Source organism: Rhinoderma darwinii, chromosome 3, assembly GCF_050947455.1.
Source record: "Rhinoderma darwinii isolate aRhiDar2 chromosome 3, aRhiDar2.hap1, whole genome shotgun sequence".
NCBI classification, from domain to species: Eukaryota; Metazoa; Chordata; class Amphibia; order Anura; family Rhinodermatidae; genus Rhinoderma; species Rhinoderma darwinii.
The window spans coordinates 56,430,996-56,450,193 of record NC_134689.1 but is presented as its reverse complement, the minus strand read 5'-3'; the positions used below and the strand labels follow the sequence as shown (position 1 = coordinate 56,450,193).

The 19,198-nt window shown below is 41.4% G+C and overlaps 1 protein-coding gene across 2 annotated transcripts in view; it reads right to left on the bottom strand.

The window, feature by feature from the left end:
- Window positions 1–19,198, bottom strand: part of ANKHD1 (ankyrin repeat and KH domain containing 1) — a 277,970-nt gene that overhangs the window by 144,366 nt on the left and 114,406 nt on the right. For both annotated transcript variants that reach the window (XM_075856368.1, XM_075856369.1), the window contains exons 8-11: window positions 9,784–10,021; window positions 9,367–9,558; window positions 3,673–3,782; window positions 430–517 (exon numbers count right to left, since the gene is read on the bottom strand). In XM_075856368.1, coding sequence (XP_075712483.1) covers window positions 430–517; window positions 3,673–3,782; window positions 9,367–9,558; window positions 9,784–10,021 — 628 coding nt within the window. The remainder of the gene's footprint in view (window positions 1–429; window positions 518–3,672; window positions 3,783–9,366; window positions 9,559–9,783; window positions 10,022–19,198) is intronic.

The window sequence follows — 19,198 nt, the reverse complement described above, 5'->3', positions numbered from 1 at the left end:
CTAAATAAAAGAACACTGCTGTAATCTACATTACAGCGCCAATCACATTATGTACAAGATAGGCCACTTATAATGTGGTGACAGAGCCTTTTTAAGGTTCTTATGGCAGAGTGCTGCCTTTTCACAACACGGCTATAAAGCTGGCATAGGTGTCCTTTGCCATATAGAGCGTGTCGGCTAGTCTAAAGGGAGTCTGGTCCCTGCTCTAATGCCTGAATCAGAGTAGCCTCCAATCCCGGTCTTTTAACCCCTTAGATGCTGCAGTCAATAGCAACCGCTGTACTTTAGTGGTTTCAGAGGGAGGGGGTGATCACAGGGTGCTGATGGATTTTATGGTAGTTGGAGACCTACCAAAGTATTTATCTATAACTCGTCAACATTTCAGAACATAACCTTTTGGCATAGGAAGTCATTTTAATCAGGTTATACCTTTGCTGATAAGGAACTGAACAGTGCAAAGGTGACCAGCTCGTGCAGCTTTCATCAGAGGAGTTCTACCTCCTTCTGATTCATGCTCCTGGCAAAGAGAAAAAAAAAAGAGAAAAAAATATTATATATATGTATTTGTTATTGATACACACAGATCTCAGTTAACGTGGTCATGCCGCACATGATAAAATAGAAAATTCCAGCACACAGTTAAAATAGTTCTGTAAATAAAGCTTACTCATTGTATAATGAAAAGTTATGTAACCAATATACAATGGGGTTTTAACTCCTTACTAATTTCAAGATCTCTGATGTCAGCGAATTGAAATACTCTTGTTAAAATCCAAAAGATGTGCCAGTATGTTTGCTTGCAACCGATAACCATGTAGGAAAGCAACATGCTGGGTGTGCCGGATTATCAAAAATGCAAAACTACTGGAACGAAATACACACACACTAATAAGTTAACAAAATAATCTTGCACTTGAGTACCAGACAATTAAAAAGTGAACAGGTCCTGTCAAACATGCTGTCCCAGGAGTGAAGTAGATTTATATATAGTTTTAAAGGGAAAGATTGAGGAAAAGCTGTAATTTAGTTATTTAATTTCTTACTCACTGTCGGCTAATGAGTCCAGTGGGCGATCTCCCTCAGTGATTTGCAGCCATTTCTATGCACACACACATATGCAGGGAAGGCTGTCAATCAATGGTTGAGCTCACACACTGGACTCTTTAGCCTACAATTCCTAAAAAGGGATTTAAATTAAAAAAAAATTACAGGTTATTCTAAATAATTTCCCATAAAACTAGGTATCAATCTGGTCAGGTCCTCGTGCTCAATAACATTATGCTGTCCATCTGCATTGTCGACGTGACAGGTACCATTTAAAGAGGCTCGGTCACCACATTATAAGTGCCCTATCTCCTACATAGTCTGATCGGCGCTGGAATGTAGATAACAGCAGTGTTTTTTATTTTGAAAAAATATCATTTTTGAGCAAGTTTTGAGCAATTTTAGATTTAGTTTCTTAATGCCCAACTGGGCGTGTTTTTACTTTTGACCAAGTGGGCGTTGTAAAGAAGTGTATGAGGCTGTCCAATCAGTGACCAATCAGCGTCATACACTTCTCATTGTTCCAGCCCAGCTTCTTTCACTGCACAATCACACTGTGCTGTGGATCATGCTGGGCTGGAATAATGAGACGTGTACGACACTGATTGGTCACTGATTGGACAGCCTCATACACTTCTTTACAACGCCCACTTGGTCAAAAGTAAAAACACGCCCAGTTGGTCTTTAAAGGAACAGGGTCATCACAAATTATTTTTTTATATGTTAAAGATGTTAGTGCTTTATTAAAAACGTTTATATTTGTGTGTTTGTGTTTTACTTTTTCTTATTTTTACACTTTCTTCCCTATGGGGGCTGCCATTTTTTGTTCCATTTCTGTATGTGTCGATTAACGACACATACAGACATGGAATACGGCAGCCACAGTCCCATAGGGACTGCGAGCGGCTCCCGTCCCATTCACTTGTGTGTACGGCGTCTGTGTGGGAACTGCGCATGCGCCGCTCCTACACAGTCCAATTTGAAATTGGCGCCGTCCGGCGCCATTTTCCTGTGGACCGGAAGTCGCGGCCGGACAGTAATATTACTACTTCCGGTCGCGGCTTCCGGACTTGTGCACTTGGACCAGCGGCAGCAGACGGAGCGGACGGGCCGGAGGGAGCCGCGGCGGCAGGAGCAGGTAAGAGATTTCAATGTATGTTCGTGTTTGTGTGTGTTTACTACTGTATGTAAACCTACTACACTGTGTGTTAGCTCAAAAAATGGCGACACACAGTGTAGGAGGTTACACCGTTCAAACCCCTCGTTTATCCCGGCACTAGCCAGGATAAAGGAGGGGGGGGATGCTGAGAGCTCACTAGAGCGAGGGCTTTTTACCCAATTTTGCAATGCTGCAATTTTGGGAATAGCTCCATCTAGTGACCAGAAATGGGAAATGTTATAAATTAGAATTAATTTATAATATTTCCTGACTCGTGAAAAAAATAAAAAAAATTTGAACAATGTTTAATCCCCTACACACTAAATGTTTAATTTAAAAAAACAAACATGTTTTTCTGGCAACACATTCCCTTTAAGAAACTAAATCTAAAATTGTTCATAACTTGCTCAAAAATTATCGTTTTTCAAACTAAAAAACACTGTTATCTACATTACAGCGCCGATCAGACTATGTAGGAGACAGGGCACTTATAATCTGGTGACAGACTCTTTAAGTACATTTTCTAATCAAATACAACAAGTGAGTCTTAAAGAGGCTCTGTCACCAGATTTTGCAGCCCCTATCTGCTATTGCAGCAGATAGGCGCTGCAATGTAGATTACAGTAACGTTTTTATTTAAAAAAAACGAGCATTTTTGGCCAAGTTATGACCATTTTTGTATTTATGCAAATGAGGCTTGCAAAAGTCCAAGTGGGTGTGTTTAAAAGTAAAAGTCCAAGTGGGCGTGTATTATGTGCGTACATCGGGGCGTTTTTAATACTTTTACTAGCTGGGCGTTCTGATGAGAAGTATCATCCACTTCTCTTCAGAACGCCCAGCTTCTGGCAGTGCAGACACAGCCGTGTTCTCGAGAGATCACGCTGTGACGTCACTCACAGGTCCTGCATCGTGTCAGACGAGCGGGGACACATCGGCACCAGAGGCTACAGATTATTCTGCAGCAGCATCGGCGTTTGCAGGTAAGTAGCTACATCGACTTACCTGCTAACGCCGATGCTGCTGCAGAATCAACTGAAGCCTCTGGTGCCGATGTGTCCGACACGATGCAGGACCTGTGAGTGACGTCACAGATCTGCACTGCCAGAAGCTGGGCGTTCTGAAGAGAAGTGGATGATACTTCTCGTCAGAGCGCCCAGCTAGTAAAAGTATTAAAAACGCCCCGATGTACGCACATAATACACGCCCACTTGGACTTTTACTTTTAAACACACCCACTTGGACTTTTGCAAGCCTCATTTGCATAACTACAAAAATGGTCATAACTTGGCCAAAAATGCTCGTTTTTTAAAAATAAAAACGTTACTCTTATCTACATTGCAGCGCCTATCTGCTGCAATAGCAGATAGGGGCTGCAAAATCTGGTGACAGAGCCTCTTTAAGTAATTTTACCATTGTATTATATTAAGTTTTATTAAATTAACCGTATGCTTTGAAGATATAATCCTTACCAGATCAGCTCCAGCTTGAAGCAGTGCCTCTGCCACATCTGTGTGTCCATTTTCACACGCATATGTTAAAGCCGCGTCCCCTGTAGCCGTGGAGGCATGGACATTTGCACCTTCAGGTAAAAACATCACTAATTTTTAGTGCACAAAAAACATAAAAATTTGACAGAGATGTGCGTAACTCAATAAAAAGTAACCACCAACCACCTTTGTCTTTGACCTTATTAAACAAACAATAATAAAATTATATTATATTATAATATAATATATATATATATATATATACACACACACACACACACACACACACACACACACACATATATCCCGATTTATCAATTCCAATACACCCCAAGTCCTCAGAAATAACTACCAGAGCGTGCAGTATAATTATCTTTGAACACCATTGTAGTCTATAAATAGATATAAAAAATTAAAGAGTACCTCCAGTTTCACAGAAAAATAATTCTAGTGCAGGAGGGTGCACAATAATAGTTTTTCTAAATAACGATTACAGTTTCAGCTTCTAACCGCAGCACGGACTGTCTATAGTGCATGCTGCTGGCGGCTCATTACTCTGCAGTAGGATACCGTGTCCTGCTAATCTCCATTGCGCCCGTATCCAGAACGGCCACCAGCGCTGCAGAAGAATGTAATCCTACAGCGCTATTGGCCATTCTGGATACAGGATCCATGGAGAGGAGGACGACACTCTGTCTACTACTGTATGAGCTGCAAGCAGCACAGACTATAGACAGTCCATGCTGTAGTCAGAAGCTGAAACTGTAATACAGGTCATTTATAAAAACGATCATTGTGCACACTCCTGAACTATAATAGTTTTTCAATTAAATTGGAGGTACGCCTTAAGTAATGCATTGTATTTACAGAGGTACTTCTCTTGTACTAGTTCTGATTAGCAGAATGTATCCTACTCGTGTTGCACTCAGATTTCTACAGGCTTAGAAAAACTTCTAAAATTTAATGGGAAAGTTCATTATTCCTGTACATCATATTACTACTATACAGTGCACTTCCCAGATGGCAAATCACCAGATTAAAAAAATTGGAAATGTAACAAAAATGTTACCAGACAAGTCTAAAAACTACTTTAAAGTTCTTCATGTGCAAGTAAAGGCCCATATACATGAGCAGATAAAATCTGTCAGGTTCAAACGCGAGCATGAGAAGCATTTAATGTGAATAAGTTAACGACTGGTGATAACACGCTTGTTGATCGTGTGAATAAACGTTTATGCGAACATAAAAATTGATTGTTCGGACATTGTGGTATGAAAACAATCGTTTGATCGATAACAGACGTGTGACATTATTAAATAGGCGTGTTTATAAAAATGTAAGGGTTATTATGGGGACTGTATGGGATGTGGCTTAGCTATGGAGTCGTAAGCGCCATGGCCTGTAAGCTAAGTGGCCTCAGGTGCCGTTATGCTACCAGGCATTTCTACCTTAGTCATGCCCAGAAGGAAGAGGAGAGACAGCAGCAGGATACCCAGGCCCCGGTATCGCTTATTTGACTCCACGACACGGCCTCTTCAGTCTCTGCAGCAGTCACGGCCTTCCCGTCTACCGCAGACATTGCTCCCCTTCCCGGCTTCTACCACATGCTCCACCACCACAGTACTGCCAACGCTGATAGAACAAGCTCCTTCATCACCACTGAGGGCCCCGACGCTACACGGTCATCAGAATGGTGAGCTAGTGCCACAGGCGTGAGATTCACTAGCTCCCATCTTCCCAATGCCACAGCATACCACGAGGGTACAAGAGCAGTCAACTTTGTAATCAGAGCTGCAGTTGTTGAGAGAGCTGGTTCAGGTACTTCCAACTAAGAGGGACCTAGATGATGTGGTACATCATATTGAACAGACCCAACAGCAGGAGATACTTTTAGGGAGGAGCTTCACCAAATGGCAGCTTGAGCCTAATCTACTGAATCAGCTGCTACATCTCTTGCTGAATGAGTTAGAATCTTGAAAAGTGACAAACTCTCCAGATCCGATCCCCGATCTAACCCTCCTCTTGGATGATCAAGAGAATCGTGGCCGACGCAACAATATTCGTCTGAAAGGCCTATTTGAACACCCCTCACAGGATGATTTCCTGGCGAGGGTTACTACAGTTTTCAATACGGTCATGCAGAGACCATTGGATTCTGCTTTTACTATTGATAGTGTATATTGCGTCACCAGAATGGGCCCGCCAGATCCTACCAACCCAAGCTATGCAGGATTTGCGCTGTGCGAGGGACTATGGCCCCACCACAGTTGACGGCGCAGAACTCAAGTGGTATCCTGAGGTCTCCTCCCGTTCACTACTGATGAGGCCAACTACTCTTCCACCTCCTGAACTTCCTACGCTGCTGAATTCAGACCTCTCCGTAGCTCTACCTTTGGCGAGGTCCAGTTGTCTGCGCTATAGGACTTCATCGTATCCATTTTTCGTATCCGATAAGACTGCGGGGTTTGGGGGGGGAGCTTTCCACCAGAGTCATACACAGCTTTCCTATGAGGCACACCCTCACTTATGACTGTTTTTATACACTTTTACCATCCTTCCATAAATCACCATGCGGACACGTGTTTGAACTCTGATGGGCTGCATCCCTCTACAGTGCTGGATTTGTGATTTCCTATTGCAGTGATCTAGTAAGATCACTATGTGCAGAGTAAATGAATGGAGAGAAGTGTATAACGCTGATTGGTCAGCATCATACATTTCTCTCCACAACGCCCACTTGGTCAAAAAGTAAAACACACCTAGTTGTCTATTGAGAAAGTCATTAGCATAAAGCTAAAATCGTTCATAACTCCATCAAAAGTGATTGTTTTTCTAAATAAGGAACACTGCTGTAATCTACATTACAGCGCCTATCACATTATGTAGAAGATAGGCCACTTATAATGTGGTGACAGAGCTTCTAAGTTTCGGAAATATGCGACCCTATCTAATATCAAAATTAATTATACGAAATGATTAGCCTTGAATGTTACTTTGCCTACTACCATGGTCCATTCTTTGCAAGCTGCATTCAGCTTTCATTGGGCTATACACTCGATAAAATGTTACTCTTCCTTTGAATATCAAGGTGGACTTTGATAGATGGTCAAAGGGAACTTTCACTTGGTTTGGCTGTTGTGCCATTATTAAAATTAACATTTTGCCCCGATCCTGTATTTTTCCAGACACTTCAGATTAAACTCCCACCATTGTTTTTTTAAAACCATTGTATCCCTTCAAAATTCTTTTATTTGGGGAGGGAAACCAAGTTTTCCCTCCTGGTGTCAATGATCTGGTGTTTTATGCTTGAAAGGATGCAGACACAATAAAGGTCCTCCACTTTGGTAATAACCAGCAATGACCTTCATAGGAGGAGCGCTCAGATTCTGGAGCCTCGTGCCCTGGGATGTTGGAGAATTCTCCATTTTAAACATTTCTTACCCACTCTTGCCACGAGAGAATCTCATGCGAGAGAAATTCCCTATCAAAACTCTGTGCCTGGGGACGGGATTCTTACACCATACCTGGTCAATGACTTATAAACTTCTAATATCACCTCCTGCCCAATTTAACTCCGTCATATTTACTACAGAGGGAAACAGACTTGGGCATAACCCTTTCCCCTGAACAGCGAGAAAGAGCCTTTAGGGTATGTTCACACGAGGGCGTCCGTTATGGCTGAAATTACGGGGATGTTTCAGCCTGGAAACATCCCCGTAATTTCAGCCGTAACGGCATGTGCAGGCGCTTGAACGCCGCGTCAATTACGGCCGTCATTTGGAGTCAATGAATAACGGCTCCAATTACGGCCAAAGAAGTGACAGGTCACTTCTTTGATGCGGGCGTCTATTTACGCGCCGTCATTTGACAGCGGCGCGTAAATTACGCCTCGTGTGAACAGACAAACGTCTGCCCATTGCTTTCAATGGGCAGATGTTTGTCAGCGCTATTGAGGCGCTATTTTCGGACGTAATTCGGGGCAAAAACGCCCGATTTACGTCCGTAAATAGGCCGTGTGAACATACCTTTACTCTCACACAAGGATTCTCTTAACTCCAGATTTCAGGAGACTTAGGCGTCATGCACATTAACGTGTTTAAAGCGTCCGCAATTAGTCTGAAAAACTGCGGATGAATTGCGGACCGATTAATTTCTATGGGCCCATGAACACGACCGTAGTTTACACAATCCATGCATTGGCCGGGAGCGCAAAAAAATAGGCCAAGTCATCATACGGTCCGGATTTGCGGTGCGGGATAATTGAAATCAATGTGTGCACGGTCCTTGAATTACGGACGGCCCACGAACACTTCGTGGCTGTCCGTGCCGTAATCACGGACCGTGAACACCGCTAGGCCCGTGTGCATGAGGCCTAATTATAAATGGTTATCCAGGTGCGATCGCATCCCTATCCGTCTGCATGCTTTATTCCCAGAAGTTCCCCCTACTTGCTGGAGATGCAATTCGGAAGAGGGCACATTTTTACATACCTTCTGGTCTTGAAAGATTCTGGCTCCATTCTGGGAGACTGTAATAAGGGTTATTCGTCAGGTGACTCATTTGACAATGGAAATGGACCCTGCGCTGTTTCTTTTACATCACTGTCAGCTCCAAACTACGATTTCTAAACGCTCTATTCTCAGAGATCTGATTGTTGTTGCGAAGTTGTGTACCCCAATGTTGTGGAAGCAGCAGAGGTCTCCTCCAATTTCCCACTGGCTTTCCAAGGTCAATGACCTTATGACTATGGAGAATCTGACAGCCTGTTTACTGATTCTTATGTTCGATTTTACAAGACTTGTTGTCACTGGATAGATTTTCAGAATTCTGTGGAACATGGTGCTCTCCTGAGAAACTCATTATAGTGGAGTTGCTTGATTGACGAAATGTAGCCACGACATGGGCGATAGATTCCTTTCCCCTGAATCCCTCTACACCCCATTTTTTTTTTACTCTTCCTTTTCTCTCCTCTGCATTTTACTTTTGGAAACCTAGTGGTGTGTGAAAAGTTGGGCTGTTGACCTGTTGCTTTCTTATGACTCTTTTTGATACATGTGATATTGGTTTCTATACCTATTCATGACTATCATTCTGTTCTGTTGTATTTTTGTCGCAGGTTGTCAACCTGCCTTTTTGTAGCCACCTTTGTCTTAAAGAATTTGTTTTTTCTAAAGTGATGTCATGTGACCATTTTCCATTAGTGTCTCAAAATAAATACACAACCTGTAGCCTGCATAGACATAAAAGCCCTGGGGGACTGGGAAAGGATGCTAAAGGAGCTCATTACCCTATTTAATAATATATTTTTCACAAGATCAAAAAGTGAATTTAGATTAACTATTTTGACGATATTATGTGTAAATGCTTGTCTAACCATTTTTAGGGAAATTACAGCGATCGCTAATAGTAATATCTGCTTTGTAAATGGACATTAAACTTAAGAACCAATTACCAGTTTTCATAGAGTAATGGCATCATCCAGTTCAAATTTTATTGTACTTACACTATTAATTTGTTCTTGGATGACTATTGTAGCATAAGGTACCACTGTGAATGTAGCCCTGCGTAGGTCATTTAAAATGTACACTCTGCTTGTGCCAGATTCAATGAAATAATGTCAAACCCTATACAAGCATTGACAATCAAACACACTAAGCTTACGGTTATAAAACACACCTGCTGACAAAAGATATTTTACTAGTTCAAGATGTCCTTCCTGAGAAGCTTCCATGAGAGGAGTAGAGCAACCAAGTTCTACATTTGCCCCTGACTTCACAAGAAAATCTGTGACTTCTGCAAACCCTCCACAACATGCCAGAGTAAGAGATGTTTCCTGAGTTTCTTCAGTCTGGGCATTTATGTTAGCACCTATAAATATTAAAGAAAGTTTCAACATACCTTAAAACAGTAAATATAATGGTCACAAATGGAGAAAAAAAAATAATAATTTTATACATTCAGTATAACCACATAGGAAATATGTAATGGTCACAAACTCCGATAAATATGCCATGAGTAACACATGGGCATATTTGAGAAAATGTTACTGTGTACTGTTCTTTAGAAAGGAAATAAAACTTGGAATAAATTTACCTTGTGCTAAAAGAAGCGCCACTATTTCCTCATGTCCTTCCCGTGCTGCTTCCATCAAAGGTGTATAACCTTCATCATTTACCTCTTCTAAATTGGCACCTCTTTCAATAAGAAGGGCTGCAAGATCTACATGTCCACCACAAGCAGCTAATGTGAGCGGGGATTCAAAAGAATCTGCAGGCATGTTGACCTGAGCTCCACTATCAAGTAGTAAACGTGCTACTCCAACATGTCCATCCTGTAAGACATAGACCCAATTTAAATTTTAAGTTAAAAATGTACTATTCAATGTTGTACTGCGAGAAATATCCTCTAAATTTAGAATACGAAAACTCACACAGAGTATAAACACCAGGAGCATAATCATGACACTGGTTTACAGAGGCATCTCTGCTACAGACAAGATATTTTACTAGTTCAAGATGTCCTTCCTGAGAAGCTTCCATGAGAGGTGTAGAGCAACCAAGTTCTACATCTGCCCCTGATTTCACAAGATCATCTGTTACTTCCGCAAACCCTCCACAACATGCCAGAGTAAGAGAAGTTTCCTGAGTAATGATAGATCTTCATGCATGTAAAACATCTGCACACTTTAAAAAACCGTAAAACCCATTTAAAGGCTATGTACACTTTAGAAGCTATTTTCATCTTTTTAATTAAAGCCTTTTTTAATTTTTAACAGATTTTGAAATAAAAAAGTAACAACTTACTTTTTGAGATACAACTTCTTGTATACATAGAAGCTTTATTTTGCAGTCAAAGCCGAATCCGTCAGGTCAGTGAGACACGCGGGCCAGCTGACCCGACTTTTGGCCGCAAGATACCGCTTCTTTAGATCTGGTATACATAGAAGCGGTATCGCAAAGACTAAACATTTTTTTAATAAAAAACAATTCAAAAGATGTACAAAATGAAATTAAAAAAAAAATAATCCAAAGTGTACAAAGCCTTTAAGTCTAAATTATTATAGCATAGGATATACTATAATAATATTCTTGTAAAATATTAGCTTGTGAATACTTAAGAAAAAAAAAAAAAAAAGTGGGCTAACATTTATCAGTATTGCTTGAAGGGGTTTTCACACAAACACATATTCGCTATCCATAAGATAGGGGATACATGTGGGATCGCCCTAAGAACGGGGGACAAATAGGGCTCCATGAGAATGGAGTGCCGTTGTGCATGCATGTACAGTGATTCATTCATTTCAATGGGAGTCCTAAGACCGCTGTCTCAGGCAGCTCCGTAGAAATGAATGGAGCGCTGGCCAAGCCTGCGCACAAGAACTCCATTTCCATGGAGCCCTTTCAGTCCCCCATTCTCATCGCTGGGAGGTCCCAGTGGTCAGACCCCCAGCGATCTCACATGTATGAGTGTAATTATTAATAATCGTTTAATCATTTACCATTCAGTAGAAAAATCTGTAGTATAGAGTGTTAATACTTATGTGAAAACATGTGTTGGACCTTGAAATATTCTAAACAGACTTAAGTTTTTACCAACCCAAGCCGATAAGACTTTTCAGTCTTTGAGACAGAAAATCTTATCTTCCCCAAACAAGATTTCAGGACTTCCGTAGTTTTTTTTTATGCAAGTAATATATTCATATACAATGAAGTGACCTTTAATGTGATTGGTTAAGCTACCTCAATAACTGGGCTGGAACTGAATCATATAAGATTTCTTTTGGTCTTCAACTTTGTATTGCCTTATTGTGTATAAATAAACAGCACAGTGCACAATCTCTAGAGAATGCCACGTGTGATACTGAAGTACTTGTCCGTGTCTATGTGATCTCTCCGATGCATCGTTATCCGATTTTGACTCAGAGGCTGAATTCTTCGAGTACCTTTAGCTCTACCAAACCCAGGCTACTCCAACATTTTGTTGGTGCGGAAACCCGGGACCCACAACAGGCCAGTTTAACCGGACGCTCGCTGCTAATTGAAGCATCGGTGAAACTACAAAACTGTGGTAAGAACCTTGATTCTTAGAAACGGTTCGACCCACCCCTCGTGCCTTTGGCATTAGCCGGTGGACTGTCCCAAGCTAGGTCCCATAGACTCCAGACAGCGGAACAGTATGAACGTAAAACCTGTGGTGACAATTGGTCCTTTGTAGACCTTGACTGTGTCTGGAATGGTCTTGTTTGGAGTTTTTGTGTTTGATGATAAAGATTATTAGAGACAAAAAAAAGGATATCCTATTGTAAGCCTATAAAAAGGACTGGCTAGTAAGGGACATTAATTTATCTAGCGGTTGATATAGTGACCAGTAGAGCTATCCTACCACCTTGTCATTTTAAAGCGACTGTGCAAGACTATAAAAAGCACTGGCAGGAAAGTGACATTAAATCAGAGTTCTGAGAACTGGTAGTAAACAAGAACTCCAATAGGGTAGTTCTTCAAGTTAACACCATCCAGGGCATGGTGGTCATCTAGCGGTGGATATAGTGACCAGTAGAAAATGAAAGGAGGCAGTGTAAGGTTAGGACAGAATGTTAAAACGAGCAGGAATGTCAAAGGGAGCTTGTTTAGATCGTTCAAGATGGAAAAGTTTCATAGAACAGAATAAAAAGCAGAGCGGTGTAAGAGAGTGTGTCAATGAATGCCACATGTGATACTGAAGTACTTGTGTCAGGGATCATTAGCCTGTATATTGTTTGCAAAAACATTATTGCTTTATATCAGTATATTCCACAAAGGTTTGTAAATGAAACAAGATGGAACCTGTATGAGGAACACGCCTATGGAGACACCGCCCCTGGAATGCAAGAGGAGTGTACAGAAGAACTTACAGCTGAATAGAGCCAATAGGGCTTAAGCACGTCCCACATCTCTAGGGAGGAGATTTGTAGATTAATTCTTTGTTCAATAAAGTTAAGTCTTCACTTCCTACTTCACTGAGGGAGGATCTGTACCACCATTTGTCTGCCTGGTATATGTCTTCCATGCATGCCCTCAGTTTTCAATTTACAGAGGTGGTTATTCGGTGTGAAAGAACAGGGAAAAGGACGTTTACCCTGACAATTGGCGCCCGAAACGTGGGGCGGCACTCGAGGGGATCTCGGAATCCGGACAACCGACAATCACAGGGTGAAACAGACGACCCTGGGACTGCCCACTGAAGGAGCCTGATAACCTCCACAATAACACGGTAAGTCAGTTGATTTTATAAATCTTCGACTTATCTGTGTTAGTGGACGGTCTTGTGGTAGTTTGTATAACCCTTGTCGGTTGCCTTGATTAGCTCAGGCGACAGGAGCGACATCCCCGCTGTGCGGTAAGAAATTAGTCGCGCCCGACTAACCATCCTCTGGGTAATTAGGGACTAGACAGAAAATATAATCTGTCTTATACGCGGGCACAATACATGTGCGATAAGTCGTGTGATAAGTCGTGGGACAGGTGCACGCGGGGTGTAACGCACTGATGTTGACATGTCGTTTAGAACCCTGCTACATTACTTTCACAGAGTCCAAAAAGAGGGGAATGGTGAAGGGACTGATCAGGTACAATTTTGGTTTGTTTTGAATTAATGAATTTGGTTCCAGGAGATCTACAAAATGTGTAAGAGACCATCCCCCTCCAGCAAATTTACACAAGAGGCCAAAGTCACTCACAGATGAGTCTTAACAGATTTAGTAGGGAAGGAGGTGAAAATTATCTGAACATTGTTAATTTTATGTAAAGATTTTAGTAATTTTTTATTTGTTTTTGTATTAATCAAGTATTTACAGAACCTGATAAAAGTGAGATTCTCAAAGTGTTCTAGATCATCAGATGTGTGGAGAAGTGTATATTTGTTTTTATTTTTGAGAATGAAGACGCCATCCCTTTGAAATGTTCTATCTATATGTGACATGGGTTTTTAATGTAAATTTGTAATGTAGAAATACTTAATCATATACAGTATGTACAAGACAGGAAACGAGGCACCAGGTAAATCATCCAGAAACCACTCTCACCTTCTCATTCATCTCAAGGAGCGGAGCTGGAGGTGCTCGCTGAGGCTGTAACCTGGCAGAAGGTAAGACGGCCGACATTTACACTGACTCTAGGTAAGCTTTTGGCATCGACCACAATTATGGGCCCATTGGTAGTAGGAACTTTATGGGATCATCGGGTAAGCCAATTGACAGAGCAAGAGAAGACAGAACTGACAACAAGGGTATGTGCAGCAAGGTGCCAGTAAATTGGTTTGCCCCTGGATACAATAATGCCACCGCTAGGTTTGTAGCAGCCTGCATGATGTGCGCACGGCATGACCTAGGTAAAACAGCAAAGGTACCTGTGAAAGGTGCAGCCCGGCCAGATTACCTGTCCCAGCGACTGCAGAACATACAACTACCCGAGGTAGAAGTGTATGACAATGTGCTCGTGTGTGTAGACCTGCTCTCAGGGGGGCCTGAAGCCCGGCCGGTATCTTCTCCACTGCAGACGTTGGGTGTAGTGACAGGGGAACAGTGTTATCCCAAGTATTGACCTGGTGTTTGTACAATGATAAGATGTCAGCAGTTCTCCAGATGTTATTCCAAAGTTAGTTTGCTTAATAACTATATTCAAAAAGTGTTGTGGGAATATTAAATACTCAGATTAAATTTTATGTAAAGTTCTGGATCAGCCTCAGCATTGGAGGCGTCAGTATTATGTTTGTGTAAATGAGAACTTCTCAGTGCAAGTAGATTCCCATTTGAAAATATTTTTGTTGTGAAAGGAAAATTTTAGAGCAGAGAATTCTGTGCAGTGTATATGTGTATGTGTAGATATAAAGAGAAGAAGAATCAGTTTGTATGTATCAGTTTTAGTTACTGCCCAGTGTGAACGTTTAACATAAATCTATCATTGTTAATGTTTTTCTTCAAATTAATTATCTGATTAAGATCAATTACTGATTATGCGACTAAAAGATTGTTCTCCACAGGAAGTGTCCAACTGGGAGCGGAAGGCGTGAGAACCAGATTCTAACAGAATGTGGACGGACAAAGGAAGGTAAACTGGTAGCAACCAAGGCACTCTTGATGGCACTTGCATTGATGGTGTGACCTCACATATGCACCAAGACTGCAAGGATCGATGTGGTAAGATCTATTTGGAATGTCCCAGGCTTTACAGCTGTTGCTGCTAAATTCTGTTAGAGCTGTTTGATTTGCCTACAGAACAGTCCTGGCAGACAGGTGCCAACCTTATCATACCCGCCACGCACGAAGAGAACAGACCTTGAGAGGCCTTCCCAGGTAAAACAAACAGTAGGGGGAGAAAAATTGGTTTGAGACACTTGTCAGATAAACATGTGGAATCTGTGTATATTTCTGTGAATAGGAGCGGTTCCAGGTAATCAGCTGAGAATAAGATATAAATCCTGCTGGAAAGTGTAACACCAAGTTCAAATACAATGTACCCAGTAATTACACGCCTTCTAGGTGTCCAGTCCAGTGGAACAGAGAAGTTTTTCTTATATAAAGGTGTTTGTTTGATGTCGCTTAAGGGCCTGTCATTATTATTGTATGTACTTAGAACAAGGTTTATAGTGTATGCGGATCATGTTATCACCAGATTAGCATTTATTTTAACAATTGACAAGGTTTGCGTCCCCGGAAAGTGCCAATACACATGAACTAGAAGACTTTTAATATGATGAACTCCATCACAGAGATGTGGCAGGCGCAGCCTGAGCAAATACAACGCGTTTATCATGAACTGACAGCAGTGTCACAACTCCAAGCAGCCGCCCAGACAAGTAACTAACCGGAGGAAGAGGACAGATGCGGAGGGTTTGTGGTAGTCACAATAAAAAACTCCACTACTCAGTCTACGCGGGATCTCACCCCAAGCTCACAGCATGAGGTGCTGTGTACAGCCTGGTGACGTATACTAAAAGAGACGGTGTCTGACAGATGAGAAGGACCAAGCCAAGTCCGGATGACATCAGCAAAGATCAAAGTAAAGACCAAAGACCTGAGTGAATCCGTCAGCAGTATCAAGTGTTTTAATAAGTGACCAGGTGGAGGATAGTAATAAATCCCCCACTGGACACCACTGTGCAGTCTGACTCGACAGAAGACAGGAGAAGAAGAGGATGATGATGTACAGGACTTGCAATGAACTGATGGGACCCAAAACCTGAGGGTGATCGCATTATATTATTAATTGAGGCCCTATTGTTTATATTGTCTGAGGTTTATAATTATAATGTGTGTAAATATGCTACGGTGCTGCAAATTACGATCTGAGGAGTTTTATGTGGAGGTGTGAGGTGAAGGTCACTGGTTGTTGTCACTCATATGTAAGAAGTACATGGCAGCAATAACAGCCCGGAGGTTATGTTACCCGGGTGTCTTTAGGTTTGGGGGAAGATGCTGACCATGACCTGTTATATCTGCAGGGGTAGAAGTCCCATTAGGACAGAAAGTGACAGTGCAACAATTATTACCGTTAATAAAAATGTAGACTGAATTATATATATTACGACCAGCAGCGGTTTGTAAATTATACCCGAGATGCTTATCAAGGGTTAGCCGACCAACTAGGGCCTACCTAAACTATGATATTCCAGAATAGAATGGCTCCCGATATGATATTGGCTGAAAAAGGTGGGGTATGCAGAATGATAGGGACAACCGGTTGTACGTATATCCCCAACACAGGGCCCAAAGGGAAAGTCACAATGGTCATACATAAGTTGGAGAGCTTATCTCAGCAGTTGAAAAGGAACTCCGGTATTACCGACCCATGGGACCAGTATTTTTCATGGATGACTGGATGGCAGAAAATATTAGCACAAATAGGAGTAGTGAGTGGTCTTTTTAATACTATTCTCTGTCCTTGTGTGCGGTGTTTTCCCTTGTATCAGGAAAATGATGATGAAAGCTGTAGAACAGACTGTGCCCACTATGTTTACACAAATAGACGAGGTCACACCGACAGTCCCTTTAAAGACAACCATCCTGTATCCTGAGAATAGGGAAAGTTAGGACCACTGCGAAACCTTGGAAGTCCAGGTACAAAAGGGGGTTACTCATAAGGAGTAGCTCGTCTCAAGCTGGTTAAGAAATCCAAAACCCCTACCCGCCTGGTTCGAGTGGTCAGTAGTAGGTTGCTAGGCAAGACTCAGGGATAGAGTAATAATGTTTGTAGGGGGGACTGTCAAGGATCATTAGCCTGTATTTTGATTGCAAAAACATTATTGCTTTATATCAGTATATTCCACAAGGATTTGTAAATGAAAAGATGGAACCTGTATGCGGAACACGCCTATGGAGACACCGCCCCTGGAATGCAAGAGGAGTGTACAGAAGAACTTACAGCTGAATAGATCCAATAGGGCTTAAGCACGTCCCACATCTCTAGGGAGATTTGTAGATTCATTCTTTGTTCAATAAAGTTTAGTCTTCACTTCCTACTTCACTGAGGGAGGATCTGTACCACCATTTGTCTGCCTGGTATAGGTCTTCCATGCATGCCCTCAGTTTTCAATTTACAGAGGTGGTTATTCGGTGTGAAATAGCAGGGAAAAGGAAGTTTACCCTGACACTTGTCTGTATGTGATCTCGCCAATGCATCGATATCTGATTTGGACTCACAGGCTGGATTCTTAGAGTACCTTTAGCTCTCCCAAACCCAGGCTAATCCGACATATGTATGTATACCATATCCTGTGGATAGGGGATACATGCGTTTGTGGAAAAATCCCTTTAAGAAGCATAATTTCACAAAATGCACACAGTATGATAAATTTGGCCTAACTCACTAAACCCTTTAGGGCATGTTCACACAGGGTGGATACGCTGCATAAAAGTACACATCATATACTTCTTAAAACACGCAGGGAATTCCGAACGAAAAACCGCACCAAATCAGGCATGTTGAGAAAAAAAAATAAATACAATACTTCGCCCCGGGCCTTGTTACAGGGACGCGTTCCTCTGTTATCCGTGCAACCCGGCCTCCTGGGATGACGCTGCAGCCCGTGAATAATTGTAACAGTCACATGGGATAAAATGTGTCATCCAAAAAGGTTGGGCTGCATGGAGAACAGAGGAACACGTTGCTGTGACAACGCCTGGTGGTAAGTATTGGCTTTTTTTTTTTTTTTTTTTTTTTAATTTTAAAACAAAATAAGATTACTTTTTTCTGACTTGAGATTTTTGCAGTGGAATTTGAGCTTTTCCGCAAAAAAAAATCACTACATTTGCCATTTTTCCCAGGTTTTACCTCCCCACCATACAAAACAAGGACAACCCGTAACTAAAGAGCAACGAATCCGCAGAAATAAATAGACATGCTGCGGATTTAAAAAAAAAAAAAAAAACAAGAATCGGAGGTCAATTTATGTAGGTTTTCTCAGCTGATTTTCTTTCTACAGTGCATGGATAAGATTTGTTCAAATATCCACTTTGCTGCTACAGTTATATGCTGCGGATTATCCGCAATTAAATCTGTCGTGGAAGCTTCCTTAGTCTACCTGACGGCTGGTAAATGGATGGAGAATGGCACTATCTTTTTCTTCTTTTGGAGTCGTAATGAATCCAAGAGTAAAAACCGCTGTATGGAAATACAGGTAGTACAAGTAGAGTTCATACGTTTCGGAACAGCTTTTACGACTCTGCACAAAACTGAGACGTAATACGGGTGTTTATGAGCCCGAATACACAACAGGTTTGAAAACCTGTTTTTTTTCTTCATGTAAAAACTTAAAGACAACCAAAAAAAAAACAAAAGACGGTATACTGACGAATACTAGCCTAATAGAGGTCAAAATACAAAATACATTTAGCTTGCCTGGCGTACACACTAATTGTACATAACAAACGTGATGTAAATAAAGCCTTACCTGCAGAAAATCCCCCAAAACAAAAAATACATTTGATGCGTCTATTTTATTTACTTCCAATTTAAAGACAAAGGTTTCCTACCTTTATGGACTGTCCGTGAATGAACAGACTTATAAATCGGGTTTATAACAATTAGGAACATGCCATGCGTTCCACTTTTTTGGTGCAATTTCTGCCAGAATTGCAGAGCACTTAGCTAAGTAAATTCAGAATTGCCGTACGGATAATGTGTATTCATTTAAGTTTTTACCAAAGGGTAATAACGTCTCTAGTATATTACTTATGGAAACCAGCCTTAACAATACCACTCTTCTGGAAGCACCTCCCAGCCTTTAAATTGGACAGGTGGAGGTAACTTAGGTTCAGGGGCCTACAAGATATACTCTAAATGCCTGTTGAATTGTATAAGCTGCCCTTGTTTACGTTATCTCGTGAAAGTCTACATTCAGAAACTACAGTTGCAATGAAATTTTTATTGCTGAAGACTGCATGCACACTTAAACTCTGAAGTTCCCATCCTCCACTGCCAAAAAAGTATCAAATGCCAGCTCAGAGAAGGTAAACTATCTAAAAAAATTATAT